General features: G+C 45.3%; 1 protein-coding gene across 1 annotated transcript in view; it reads right to left on the reverse strand.

The window, feature by feature from the left end:
* Window positions 1-15,281, reverse strand: part of LOC102201335 (cadherin-2-like) — a 100,705-nt gene that overhangs the window by 81,543 nt on the left and 3,881 nt on the right. The window contains exon 2 of the mRNA XM_005734997.2: window positions 11,551-11,689. Within this exon, the coding sequence (XP_005735054.1) occupies window positions 11,551-11,689 (139 nt within the window). The remainder of the gene's footprint in view (window positions 1-11,550; window positions 11,690-15,281) is intronic.

The raw sequence follows: 15,281 nt of genomic DNA on the forward strand, positions 1-15,281 counted from the left end.
ACACACACACACACACACACACACACACACACACACACACACACACGCGCACACCTTACAGAGACAGACCTGCAGACACACTCTGGCCTCACAAAGCGCTGACAGTCTCCTGCTGGTTAACGACATCAACTTTAGCAACTTCAGAAATAAATCTGTTTTTATCAAAAACGTACTTCATACATTTAAAAGGTAAACACTAGACCCAGCACTTGGATTGGACATCGGTCATGTGAGGATTTAAGCCAGCAAATGAACCTGGATGTAGTTTCCTGCGATATAAAAGTATGTGCTGAACACCTCTGGACTGTTCTGGGTCATCTGAAGACGTCAGAGACTCTGAGGAAATGTGATGGATGGTTTTTAATATTCTGGGGTTTTTAATTGACTGAACAATTAATCAACTAACCAAGAAAACAATGAGGAGAGTGGGAGATAAGAAGGTAAGTGATAAGTGTAGCCTGGAGCAGACACGCAGTTCTAATTGTGATTGGCTCTGTGCTGATCTGGACGCTGCACGTCGTCCTGACTCCACCCACCCTCGGCTCCGAGTGATCAGAGTGGGGATTGAGTTACTCATCTCCACGAAGCTTGATCAGCTTCCAGTTGTATGCTTCAGCTGCACCAGTCAGAAACAGATAATGAACGCTGCTCACCTCAACACTGTCAGAGCCGCAGAGACTCAGTTACTATCCATAAAAGCAGACAGGAAATCCTCTGAATCCACCAGATTTTAGTCTTTGGGTTTGACTTCAAAGGAAAATCAAATGATTGTTAAAGTTGTTGCAAAGATTAACAAGCTCCAAAAAAGAACACCACGAGCGTGCGGTCTGAGTCATTCGCTGTGTCGGCCGCAGCCTAATGCGTCTGTGAGTCTGTCTACGGTCTGCATCTCACAAGCAGGAAAACCTGTTTAGACAGTGATAACTGCTGCTGGGCATCACCTGAAATTTCTGGTGTCAAGATGCGATGTAGCAGAACTGTAAACAGCGCTGGGCTGTGATGGGAGGTGTTGGCGGAGTCAGTGGAGCACTGAACAGTGTGTTTCCTCCCTGTATCACACACACAGGGTTAGGCTTTCCACGCAACAGCGTCACGTTCCTCACCGGAGAAAAAAGGCAGCAAAACACAGCAGATCCGTTAAGACTAATGATGTTCATGTCACACTAATTATTCCATGTACTCTGGATATTAACTGGCTGGCAAATACATCTAACAGTCCTTAGTGAGCACGGTTCTGTGCAGTGTTTTAGTTGCTTAATGAGCAAACTCCAGATGCTGATGAAGACCAAGAGGAGCTGTTAAAAGCTACAGAAAAAGAAAACGTAAGAAACTTTGAGCTAGTATTTTGTTTTTCACTGCTACTTATATAGATGTAGTGAGCTTTGATTTCCTTTAAGACTGGCGCTGAGGTGTCACCAAACTAATGAAGACAACACAACACGGCGACTCTCAGCAGGCAGTCTTCGTGTGTTCGCTGTCAGGGCCTCGCGCTCGACGCTTATAATAAAGAATCCTTTGTTTACTTAATACCAGGTGAAATAAATCATAGCCACCTGAAAAATGGGACCAAACCTGAAAGCTAGCTTAGGCACACAGAGACACACTCACACTAGAAAACAGTCAACAACTGCTTGGCCAACAGCAGTGATGAGGAAACATTAGTCTCCCCACAGTTTGTGAGCATCACCTGCGAGGCCTCAGTCGCTGCAGGCAACCATGACGATCTGCTAACAGTCAAAGCAACAACAAGGTACACCCACGTCTCTGTGCCTGTTCAGTGCTGCTGCTGCTTCAGCCTCTGCTTTGCTCCAGCATCCATTCTTCAGACTGATGGCACCGGGCGGTGAGCCAGCGCATCCTGTAGGTGTTAAACATCTGCCTGTTATTCAGTTCTTTAGGATTCATCCTTTTTTGTCTGACACTGCAGACACAGAGCTGATTGGTCCATTCAAAGCTACAGTACGTTTCTCATCAGTCACTGCTGTGACGCTCTGATTCCAGGAGGATCCGTTTGAGCTGCATCTTCCAATCTCTGCCGCAAATACAGAACATCGCCAAGATTAACAGCATCCTCCCGCTACACCCGAAGCATCCGCACAACCCCACCGCTCAGAAACACACACAGCGCTGCTTTCACGGCCCCCATCGCGCGCACACACACACACACACTCATTAGTCAGATGTGAGGTCAGGCATGCAGCCATCATTTATTTAGCAGAAAATGGCTGCTAGACAGAGATGGAGAGGGAGATGGGAAGGAATCCGGGAACGACAAATGGGAGGACAGGAATTAGTTGAACATGAACAACCACAACTGGAAGAGGACCCGTGGGAGCAGACACACAAACACACACATGGGTATCTCTGTGTTACCATACTAGACTTTACCGTCACACCTGAACGCCTAACGCCAGCTTTCAAAGGACTATGAGGACAAAACTGTCCACAACGTCCCCAGCAGTAAACCCCGGGTCCTCACACAGATAGCGGTCAAAGTAAACACACCCACACATTCCATCCATATCTGTGGAGCTGGGAGTTTCAGTGCCTGGCTTTCGTCAGTCCAACGTAGAAACTTCATTATGAGAACCAGACCCAGAATCTGTTCCTCCTCCACATTAACACACACAAAGCATGTTCTAGAGAAAGTGAGCCTCCCTCTGTCTGCACACTGTGGTTAGTCTGTGGTCCCGAGCTGTCTCTGCTAGACTGTCTGTGCGAGTCACGACGAACGGGATCAGAAACGCAGAGTGAAAACAATAACCTGCTGTCTTCAATGTTCCCAAAAACATGCGACTCCAGTAAAAAAAGCAACGCAAGGAAATGTGTTCATGCACGCATGATGGGGTTTGATCTCAGGGGGCAAAGTTCACAAGGAGCCTCAGATGTCCCTGATGTGTGCAAATCATGTGACTCACATATATGTCACACATGGAACATCTGTGTGGTTCTAACCGTGATCCTCGTGTGTTTCTATTCACCGAACACTGCACGCCATGAACGTTTCAGTGTTCTTAGACGACGTCACAATGTAAAGAAGAAAGGAACATTACCCAGACTCTGGTCCACTTCTTGATTTCCACCTCTCAGTATTCTTTAAATATATCCCGTCTAATTATAAGTTTGACTCTGATACGTAGGCATGAATGAGGTACACAGGGCTTGGAAAGCATTTGTAAGACTGCAGCAGTAATGCTTAATAAGACGGGTCAGGCTCTACGGCAGCAGTGTCAAAGCTGCTCTCTCTGTGGCACAAAACCACTAATGATCCTGCCACAGTCCAAAACACACCTCAAACGAGAAACGCTACAGAAAGACATGAGAGACAGAGTGTGGTGCTTGAGACCAGGACCAAGAATGGACCAGAACCTTGTATCAACGCTTTCAAATGGACATGAAACAACAACATGGTGTTGACTGCAGAGCTGAGACAGCTCCGACAACATTCGCTCCCTATAGGTAGAGATGGATGAGGACAAAGGAGGCGAGGAAACGGTGACGTTGAGCAGGAAGAAAGAAAGAACGTCACCGTGTCGTGGAAATAACCTCAGCTCAGTCTGAACACACGTTCACTGCTCTAAGCGGGCAAAGGCAGAAATGTTTGAGTGAGGTTTGTTCTCGGTTCATTTTCCACGTGCTGCTGGAAGTTCAGTGTCTGCGCTGCAGTCACACCCTCACAGGTTCATGCTGCTCTGTCACTGATTGGTTAATAAGCTTCTTCAGATTTCAGCAGTTGTGTGTAACTCAGTGATATTGGAGTCATACAGTCTGTGGATGTGCTCCTCTCAGACTGGTGTGTCAGTGTTTCCCGGCTGCTGGGTTATAATTACAGCCTCGGCATTCCAGTGGTCCAACTTGGACACCGCAGGAAGGAATACACACATGTGTGTTACACAACATTATAGTAATTACAGTGTTTCTGTAGTATAGCAAAGTAAATATAATTTCATTCAAAAGCTTATTGTGTCACTTATAACGAGAGATCCAGTAAAACCCTGAATCCACTCATCACTGTTTTTCATGGTCTCTGTTTTCAGTCTCGCTAACGTCAGCTGCACACTTCCTTTTTCTCCCAGCAGCACACTCATGTGAAACTGGACTCACGGCACTTTTACAGTCAAGAACAGCACATCTCTGTGGGAAACTCACAGCTGACTAACAGCACAGCAGCCATCAACAGGAAACAAAAAAGCTCGAGCCAAGTCAAAACTGAAGATAAGAGAAAGGACGCGCTGACACCGACCCTGGGAACTAAATCAGACTCTAGTCCTACAGCTGCTTCCAGCACGTCTGCAGGTATAAGCAGGGGGACACTTTACATTTAGTCAACACTGCTCCTAAACAATGCATTTTGCTGCTGACACAACGTTGGCTCTTTGCATTTGCACAGACACGATGCAAAGGCAGCGCTAGCCAAGAACCCAGGATGAAGTGTACGACTGGTCACGGGTTCTAAAGTAAATATGTGTCAGCCCTGTGACACACGGGTGACCTTTACAGGCGTACCCCGCCTCATCCTCCACGAAAGCTGGGATAGGATCCAGCACACCCACAACTTTCAATTCAATTCAATTCAATTTTATTTATATAGCGCCAAATCACAACAAAAGTCGCCTCAAGGCGCTTCATAGATACAGAGAAAAACCCAACAATCATATGACCCCCTATGAGCAAGCACTTTGGCGACAGTGGGAAGGAAAAACTCCCTTTTAACAGGAAGAAACCTCCGGCAGAACCAGGCTCAGGGAGGGGCGGGGCCATCTGCTGTGATTGGTTGGGGTGAGAGAAGGAAGACAGGATAAAGACATGCTGTGGAAGAGAGACAGAGGTTAATGACAGATATGATTCAATGCAGAGAGGTCTGTTAATACATAGTGAGTGAGAAAGGTGACTGGAAAGGAAAAACTCAATGCATCATGGGAATCCCCGGCAGCCTACGTCTATTGCAGCATAACTAAGGGAGGATTCAGGGTCACCTGGTCCAGCCCTAACTATATGCTTTAGCAAAAAGGAAAGTTTGAATCTTGAAAGTAGAGATAGTGTCTGTCTCCTGAATCCAAACTGGAAGCTGGTTCCACAGAAGAGGGGCCTGAAAACTGAAGGCTCTGCCTCCCATTCTACTTTTAAATACTCTAGGAACAACAAGTAGGCCTGCAGAGCGAGAGCGAAGTGCTCTAATAGGGTGATATGGTACTACAAGGTCATTAAGATAAGATGGGGCCTGATTATTTAAGACCTTGTATGTGAGGAGCAGCATTTTGAATTCTGGATTTAACAGGAAGCCAAAACAGGAGAAATCTGCTCTCTTTCTAGTCCCTGTCAGGACTCTTGCTGCAGCGTTTTGGATCAGCTGAAGGCTTTTCAGGGAGTTTTAGGACTTCCTGATAATAATGAATTACAGTCGCCCAGCCTGGAAGTAATAAATGCAACTGTGAATGATACAGTTGCACTGAGGGTGTCCAGTAACAGCATTGTGCACTGATGTAACTAAAACCATATAAGACTCATCCTCACTCATATCATCGAGGTTTCAACATGTTAGGTCATTCATCGCAGCTCGTTCAAATGATGGTTTTAGTTATATGTTACACAGTCAGGTGGACACAGAACCTGTTTATTCCCTCAGTATTTAACCCTAACCCTTCCTTCAGTAGCCCTTGTTTTGTGCCGTGTAACACGCTCTCTTTGGCTTGAAGCTCTGCGGGACCATCAGAAAATGGTCCATGAACAGCTGCATCAGCTCAGCTGCAGCCCAGGTAAACTTTATTCTGTTTATGGGATTTTGTTCCCTGAGTGCAGGTATTTCTTATTGATGATGATGATGATGATGATGATGATGATGATGATGATGATGATGATGATGATGATGATGATGATGGAAGAGGACAGACTGGTTTTTGCCTCTCTGCTGAGAACATGACTGAAACTCTGATTGGCTGTGACACAAGCGGCCGTCCTCCTTCCTCGTTGACCCCTGGCAACAACATAACTGACCCTTGCTCCTCATTGGCTGTGACAGAAGCCTCCCACCTCCATGTCAGCAGCTCCCTTCATGCATTTAACAGTTTGACTGTCTGACACAGAAGCTTTTGCACTGAAAGAAGAATAAATGATGTGGAACAATCACACCTACATCGGATACAAGGGGCCAAATAGCAAATTATATATAAAACCTCTTATATGTAAACAGGGCGATTTGAATGCAGTGCAGTCCACTATCACACTGTATCTGCAAATATAGAAGCTTTGTAACATTAGAATTTCTGTCAGAAGGGATGAACTGAGCTGCATTAGATTCCTGGTGAGTGTTAATATTTAATTACATTTAAACATGAGCTATGATTAGTTTCCTTTTTTACTGAAGGTTTTAGTAAAATGTGTAAAAAGGAGAGGAACAGGCAGCATGAAAGGGACCGACCGTCTTAATTTACGCCATAAATACATTGTTACAATAGATGGATGCTCATATTAAGCATGATGAGCTCAGTGTGTGTGTCTCACATAAACTCTGTGTTTTTGTTTCACTTTCTGTTCGCAGTTTTTCTTCTAGTCTTATATTTGTGAAAGGAGGATTTCAATGAGGGAGAATATCCTAATATGGTCAAAATCAGTTTAGCACAGAAGCTCCACCCACATGCTGCTCAAATCACATGTTTATAGGGGGACAGCCAATCAGGATGAAGTTGGATCATTTTAAACTGTAAATCATGCTAAGCTGCTCTAGTGCAGCCAAACGAACACGATCGCTCCCCTTCATGAAGAGCAGTGCAATGCTTCAAGGCCAGGACGGGCTGAACTGCAGCCTTTCTTTTAGCAGACATATTAAAGTCGCCACGATTATCCCTGAAACCAATCCCAGGATTGGCTGAGGAGCACAAAAGACTTCACACAAACGTAATGTTGGCATTACAGGAAAGGGATCATTAAAAACCCAAGTGTCTCACTTTAATGTAGCAGTTATCTTTAGAACTGAAGCATAAATCTGTCACTCTGAATCGATTTTCACAATAATAAAGATTTATGCTAATTCTGATGAGGTCATCCTCTGTGGAGTATTTTAAGTCTCCTTGTTTTCGGCTTTTTAGGCATCAAAAAGACTTTCAGCTTTATGATGAGGAACAACTCTGTTGCAATAAAAGATGTTATCCATGGTGGGAGGCATGAGTCACAGACTATATGAAAGTGCGACTGACGCAGTGACGATCACAATAACGTCCACGAGCCCAGCTCAAAACCAAACAGCTCATTTTTAACCCAGAGTGCTCCAAACTAAATGCAACAGAACAATTTAGGTAACAAACAGCACGAGACGTCAGATACAGAAGCAAACACATATAAGAGCACATCCCAGTGCTGACACGTTAACAAGCTCCTTAGAGGAAAAACAATGCCGGGATCAGGAATCAAATGAGAGTGGGATGGATTCAGAGGCAGAGAGAGGGAGCTTTCTCTTTAAATCTTGAACGCCATTCCCAAATCCGTCTATGAGGGGAGACAGTGATGTATGAGGCAGGAACAAAGTAGGGCAACCCCCTGCATGACAAGAGAAAAGAAGAAGACAGGAAAAGAAAGCAAGAGATGGGAGAGAGAGGGAGGGTGGTGGGAGCTGAATGTGCTCGCTTCTTAGTGGATGGTGGGATGGGGGTTTCCACAGCTTCGGATGGCGGTGCTGACCAGCAGCCGCTGTATGAGGCTGTGTCACTGACTGCAACTCACTCCCATAATAGGAAGGAAGGCAGAAAGAATGGCAAGGTCAAGGCAGCCACTTCACAGGAAGTACTGGACAGTCACTGATCTCATCCTGACTCACAGATGTACAGAGAGCCTGTATGTACATGCAAGCACAGCACACACACACACACACGCACACGCGCACACACGCACGCACACACACACACACACACACACACACACACACACACACACACACACACACACACAAATAAGACGACAAACAGGAAGAGAGCCCACACAAACCAAGCCGCAACATGTATTTCTTTGCAGAGAGTCATTGCACACACGCACACACACACGCACACACACACTCCTCGTGCCTATGGTATGACAACTCTTCTCCGTGCCCCTGGTACACTGCGTAGAAGCACTTTGCCACCCACACACGCACACACACACACACGCACACACTGACTCACACGCTGGTCTGGCAGCAGCTGAACCAACTTTACATGTAACTGTTTATTTTTGGGTTTTTTGTTTCTTTTCCACTGAAATCTGCGCTGCTGTTTCCTGTAAGAACTAAATGTGTTGTTCTTTCCACCTCGTTACCTGAAACTGGGTTTAGGAAGCACCATTTAATTTTACAACTTTTACAGAGAAATTAAAAACACTTTGCCCAGCTTCAGTCAAAGCCATCCTTTGAGGAACATCACAAAGTCAAAATTCGAAGCAAATATGTGATTGTAGCTGTCGTTCACTGAGCTGTAGGTTTTATTTTGGGGGAAGTCTGTTAGTCAAACCAAAGGCACAGGATCCTGTCGGACGCCCTGCTCCGTGTCTCTGCTTTTAGTCTTTACCTCTCACCCCTTTCTCTTTCTAACCTTCCCTCAGACACTTCATTTGTCTGGCTCTTTATTATGTCTCTCGCCTCCATCTCCTCATTAATCATTCAGTCTTCCTCTGCTCCAATTAAATAATTAAAAGCACCCAGAGCCATCACTTTTTATCCAGCAAAGATGCCCTCCACACAGCTCAGTGGTGCCTTTCATCAGCACCACAGCCAAATGCTCCAAATATTGTAATCGGGACTTTCAATAATTAAGGGCAGAAAATGTAAAATACTGTTTTTGAAAACAATCAAATGTAAACGCTGCTGTCTTTGGCTGATCACTGACCTCGTGCTCTGATAGGCTGCCACCTTCGTGTCTAACAAACTGGGACAGTAGTTATGTCAGCTGGTAGCTTTGTCTCTGATATTTAATAATGAAACCTTTCTTCAAATCAGTGATTTAACATTACAAACACAAAACGATCTAATAATAAGAATAATTATATTCAGTAATTATATTCAGTAATAACTGTTCGTCGCCAGAACCACACAGTTTTTTCCAGTTGCCAGGAAATCAGACTTGAACATGGCAGCAACAGAAGCAGCTCATCAGCTCATCAGACACACGGAGCTGTTTGACAGACTACACCAGTGCAGTTCAGTCTGTTTGGGTTGCACCTACCAAAACTAAGACTTATGTCCAATCTGCATATAGAAATATAATTTCAGCAGATAAACCAGGCTGACTACAGATCACTGAGCGAAACCAGCGCAGAGGATTGTTATTATCACACAGTGGCATGTAGAGAGGCAGGGTGGGCGGGACTAAGTATAAAGAAAGTCTGACATGACTAAAGCAAAGGCCGCTGACCTGTTATAAATATGAGAAGTGAAAAAAGCAGTATTACTTGGCCATTAGGGCGCTGACATCATTCCAGTGCCGCATATTTAAACTTTTATTTCCTCAATTTATTTCTAGATTTCATGTGAAAGAAACACTTTTTTGGAGGTTTTGCTGGAGCACAGATCTTTATTCATCTCTGGAGCCACAGCTGCATACAAAGTAGCCATTAGTGTTTGTTACACTGTCTAAAAACACAGCCTCCTGATTTGTCTGCTGACCCTCCGGCCCCGCCCCCTCCCCTGCACATCATCACAGGAGGACACACTGAAATGCAACAGCTCGCTCTCGCCTCGTTACACTTCACAGAGCCCACACATGTCCACCGAAGCACACAAACATGTAGTCGCACACATTCCCACTCATATACACTCACACATACACATGCACAACCACCTCAAAGCTGTGTTATTGTTGGGCTTTTGCCTGCTGCCTGGCTGCTCTGTTTCAGACTCGCTGTAACACAACGGACACTGATTTATTTCCAGCAGAGGAAAGTGTCTCTCTGAGCTGTTTCCTACTTTCACAGCGAGCGCTGCACTGTCCACAGTTTTCTCTCAGGCTGAAGAGCATCTCTGCAACACAAAGCCAGATGACACTTTTACATCCCACAGATCAGCTCCTCTCTGAGCTCACACACCACCCTCATCAGAGCTGAACTATATGTGCCATAAGTCAAACACAACTCACTGCACTAAAATGCTAAATTACAGGCATCATCCTGTATGCACAGAACGAGCCGACCAGCTGGCCGACTGGACATTTGTGTGGAGCATTTCTCCCAGTTTCTAAAACGAGCTTTTCTCAAACAGAGACAAACATGCGAGCAGAGATCAAGCTCCAGTTTGAACATTGATCGACCTCGAACCCAGCAGAACATGACTGAAGCCGTATCCAAGCAGCTGCAGCGTGTTTGTCTTCTGTTAAATTCAGCGCAGCGAGGTTAACATACATAAAATAAACAAAGAGGTTACAGAGTTACTAATGCTCTGTTTGAAAGAAAATACAGATATATGCAAAGCAGCTCCATATCACTCACGGAGGCCACGCACAGCACCGTCTCACAGCCCTGCTGCTATCCTGTGCTTATTGACCAACCTGCTGCTGATACCCCGGGGCTCGGTCAATACAGATCGCTCCAACCGCTCTGCCACACAGCACAGATGAGCAGCATGCTCACTTATTCTGCTTGATCAGGTAAACAACACCGGGCCGTGCAACCTCTCTTTGTGCAGAAACTACAGGTTGACTTATACAGCATGGTTTGGAAGGACTGCAGGTACAACGTGAAAGTGAAAAACATGTTACAGAAAATGGACAGAAAACCTGCCTGGAAGCCAGAAAGTAACAAAGTAACATCACAGTATTTTCTTAACTTGTGCTTGTTTCAAACCTCTCCGCTGACCACTGCTTTAGCTTTCAGCAGTTGGTTGATAGCAGGTTAAAGACAACAGATTAAATATTTCCCCACTACGTGCTCAACTGGCTGAAGTTGCAGCTCATGAGCTCAAGTCGACCAAAGAACAAAAATCGTCCACTTTCTTATGTTTAGAGCGTGACACGAGGCCGGTGGGATTTCCAACAGGAGAGCACCAAATCCAAAGTAGCGACGACAACATTTAACCAACAATTAGCTTAATCTTTTCCTGTGGCTTAAAGCTGTGGAACTGTGGGTTCGGGGTGAGATCAGAGCTGTGGGGTGAGACCACCACCTCCTCCAAGTTTTCCAAAACCAGAAGAAGAAGACTGAAACATTCAGTGATGGTTTTACACTAAAAACATCAACAAGAATCCATTAAATGCTCGAGTCACAGTCGAGTTTCATCACAATGCTGAAATCAGATTAAGGCAGACTGGGGCACACACATGCCCCTCAACAGGAGGCCCATATCGGCTCAGTATATCAGTCTAATCCACACTCAGTCTTTGCAAAGGTCAGTCCTCTCCAAGCTCCATTATGGTTCAAATATCAGCAGGACTCTTAAGCAACCCCCACCCAACAGCAGGGGATTATTACTGGAGTTGTCCCGAGTGTGTGTGTGTGTGTGTGTGTGTGTGTGTGTGTGTGTGTGTGTGTGTGTGTGTGCGTGTGTGCGTGCGTGCGTGCGTGCGTGCGTGCGTGCGTGTGTGTGCGAGCACTGACCGTTGCAGACAGCCTGTCCCTTCGCCAGCTCTGGCTCCATCTCGATGATGTATTCCTCCTGTGTAAACCCTCTCGTGCATGGCAACGACCCCTGCTTGCTTGACAACGACTGCTCGGCCTCTCCACCCACAACCACCGCCTAAAGACGAGGAGGGAAAAGAGAATAAAAAGAGCTGTTTGCATTTTAGAGTGCATCTTTTTACCCCTTCGACCTGGCAAAAGGATGTTTTTCTCCAGAGCATGATTCAAACCGACCCAGGAGAAAATCACAGCCGTTTTAAAATGACTTCTCTTTTCCATAAATCTGTGGTCGTTCATGAAAATGACAGACACCAATTTGTTTCAGAAGACTTGTTAAGCATGAATTTAAGGATAGAAAACGTAATTAGCACAGACCAATTATCTCATTTCCCACATTTCCTTATTGGGGTTTGTTTTCCTTGTCTTGCGATGTGGAGGCGCAGAAGAAGAGCCGTGCGTCAGAGGGAAATAAACCCAGTGCAGCACCGGCCCGAGCCAACAGAGCTTTATTAATCACTATGAAGCGCAACAGACAACTGGGTCAATTAATTTTGATGATAATTAGCGTCTAGACTTTTGTCTCTCCTGTTGTTTGAGCGTTGGCCCAATGTGACCCCCCCCACCCCGTGTCCCACATACACACTGACGCACACAGACACACACACTCCCAGTCCTGCACAGAGAAAAGCATCTGTTGTGTGGGTTCTTCTGTGATTAAAGGAATAAAGCCAACAGGGTGCTGTGATTCGCTTCCACTTAACCCAAAATTTAAACTCTCGCGTCCTCGCTGCCCATCCTGCCACGTTTGGAAGAGCTGGGGGGGGGGGGGGGGGGGGCTGCCTTTTATCTGTTCCCTTATTAATATAAGTAAGGAGGAAGTACACATGTGCTTCTGATGCTGTGTCTCTGCAGAGTGGGATTCAGTGGTCACATTAACAGATCAGGCAAAACGTGCAGCGGAGAAAAACTGGACAGAGGCCACTCCAGGACAGAGGGGCTGATCTCCTTTTTTCCTTCTAATTCCCGGTGATCCATTTCCTGCTGGGTGATCGCTCCTATGTCTGGAAGTCCTCTTTGTTTCTTTGCTGTTGTGGGGGTGGTTGATGTCATGCATGGCTCACCTGAAAGGACTACAAATGGGTCTTTCTGTGCAGTTCAAACAAAATTTGCTTCCACAGGAGGAGAACTGTGTACGAATGCTTTGAACTGTCCAAGCTGGCGTCTAAGCGTCCACACCACTGGGGCGTATCGATATGTCGGGGAGTTGATTTTTTACTTGGCACAAAAGGTAAAAGTCAATACAGTTTGTCTGATGCTCCTTCTTCTTCCCCAGAGTTCCCCAGAGATGAGTCCTTTCACCACTTTTGTTTTATATACAATTGAGTGATGGAGCCTTTATGGACACGTCATGAAGCGCACAGATCATTTTGTCATTGTGTGTCTCTTCAAACGCTGTAAAACTAACCAGGATCCAGTGCTGGGTGACCACGGTCAACATAAATGTGTCTACACCACGGGAATGTCTCTTATTTACAGCGGCAGTTGGACTGTAAATGGACAGAGTGCAACATGTTCAGACGTCCCCACAGGACATTTTAAGAGAATGCAATCAGGGAGGAATCTGATGCGAAAATACTACGTTTCCCTTTTTGGGATTATTTTGGTCATAAACCAAACACAAGCAGGAGCCCAAACATAGCAGGAGATGAAGCCTCTGCCTGGCTCTGAATGGATTACCAGAAGGAAAGGGGGGGGGGGGGGGTTAATTTACTGTATGCTGCTGAGTGATTTGGATGCACAACTGCACGGTTTTAGTTCTAAAATATGACTTTAAATTGATGTTGCTGTTAATGTAAGAAAGAAACTCTGATGCAAAGACCAGCATTCATTTCTTTCTTGCCTTGACTCGCTTCCCTTCAAAGAGGCAGTTGGTTGAATGTGCAGCAGCACTGAAGCCACAAAGAAGGCCCAATCAGACCCTGCTGATCCTGGTCAGTCCGCTTTCAGTCTGCTGAATCCATCTGGTCACAGATGTAATCCTCCAAGATGCAGGACCAACAGATTTAAGACCTGATTTGTCCCTCCTGCTTTTGGCCTTTTCAGAAACCTGATGTAATCCCATATTTTTAGTGTGTCGATTGTTGATGATTATTTTATTTACTGCCTGCAGTGCAACAAAATTGCCTCTTGTGGGTAAAAAAAATCAACTTGACCTTGAATCAACCAATCAGTCTAACAGCAGAAAAGTAATCAGCAACAATTCATCAAAAAATCTAAAACTTTTCCAGTTTTGTAACCGTTTTCATTTTTAAATGAAACATTGTGAAAACAGCTTCGTGTCATTGTTGGAATCTTAAACTGACGGCTATTAAATACATAAAGCTATCAATGCGTACACAGAGGAGGCACTCAGATTAATGGTGAATGCACGCTCAGTGAGAATCCTCCTTTAACATCTGACAGATCTGTTGTGTCACATTGCTTTCGCAGACTTTACTGATTAAGCCCTTCATGTCACAACTCATTGTTTGGGATGCAGCGTGCAGTAATTACAGCCACAGCAGGTATGTGACAAGGCATACGAGCAGTCAGCACGAGGAGAGGGTAGCTTTCTGAAATGACTTTATGTTCTAATGCTGGTGGATGATGCTGTCATTCTGGGAACAGTCATCAAGGGGATGAAAAACTGAAGCAGCTCAGCAAACAGACACGCTGTAAACCTCTGAAACCCTCCTGCCCTCTTTATCAGAGTCAAGGATGCGATCACTTAATGCAACTCATCACCTCTGCTGATGATGGCAGGTAATCTCACCTGGTACAGATTATATTATCACTGACAGGAATATTATGATCAAAAGGAGAGAAAAGGAATCAGGTCGAGCTGAACGGTCTTTACTAATTGGCGCTGACACTGAAGATCATTTAAGAACAGAGCGGTCCATCAATGAGACGAGTGTTCAAGCAATTAACAACCTGACTGATAATCTGGGCCGATACTCAGCATTTTCCACAGTTATCTGCATTCGCTTTGTTGCTAAACTTGTCTGTCCACAGTCCACTCTGCAGTCTCTGGTTTAATCTGCACTGAAGGCTGTTTGTGCCACAGAAACATATTTTCAGACGAGACCATCGGTTGTATATAACAGATGGCCGTAGCCCAACTCTGCATGTTGAAGCCTAAATGTTTTGGCTGCTGCCATGTTGGTTTTTCGACGCCAGCAGTGACCATGTTTAGCTGACAGGGTGCAGTGCTGATGTATCGGGCTATGCTAGCTTCATTAGCGAGCTGCATGCACCATAAACTGCACGGGTCCAATGTTCAGGCACAGATGCCCGCTAACCAGCGCCGAGCAACAGGCTAACACAATAATATCATTAGAGTGCAGCACAAACCTCTGGGCTGGCTGTGCCACACGCGAGCAACATTATTTTACAAATAATCATTAAAACCTGCCAGCGAGCGCTAACAAAGCACAAAAGCAGAGACGACCAGACTGAAGGAAACCTTATGCCAGCACACTGTTCAGTCAAAGAAGCCACGCCCACAACTCTAAGTCTTTCCACGTATAAGAGAAATATTCCAACTACTGTATATTTATTATACGAAACAAAATTCATTTTTAAAACCGAAAGTTCTTTTGAGCCAGCTGTGCATCATTTTAGCAGCGTTAAACTGTTTAACATGGGAGTCTGCAGGGACTCACGCTGCA

Source organism: Pundamilia nyererei, unplaced genomic scaffold (assembly GCF_000239375.1).
Source record: "Pundamilia nyererei isolate P.nyererei 1_Seehausen unplaced genomic scaffold, PunNye1.0 scaffold00061, whole genome shotgun sequence".
Classification (NCBI taxonomy): domain Eukaryota; kingdom Metazoa; phylum Chordata; class Actinopteri; order Cichliformes; family Cichlidae; genus Pundamilia; species Pundamilia nyererei.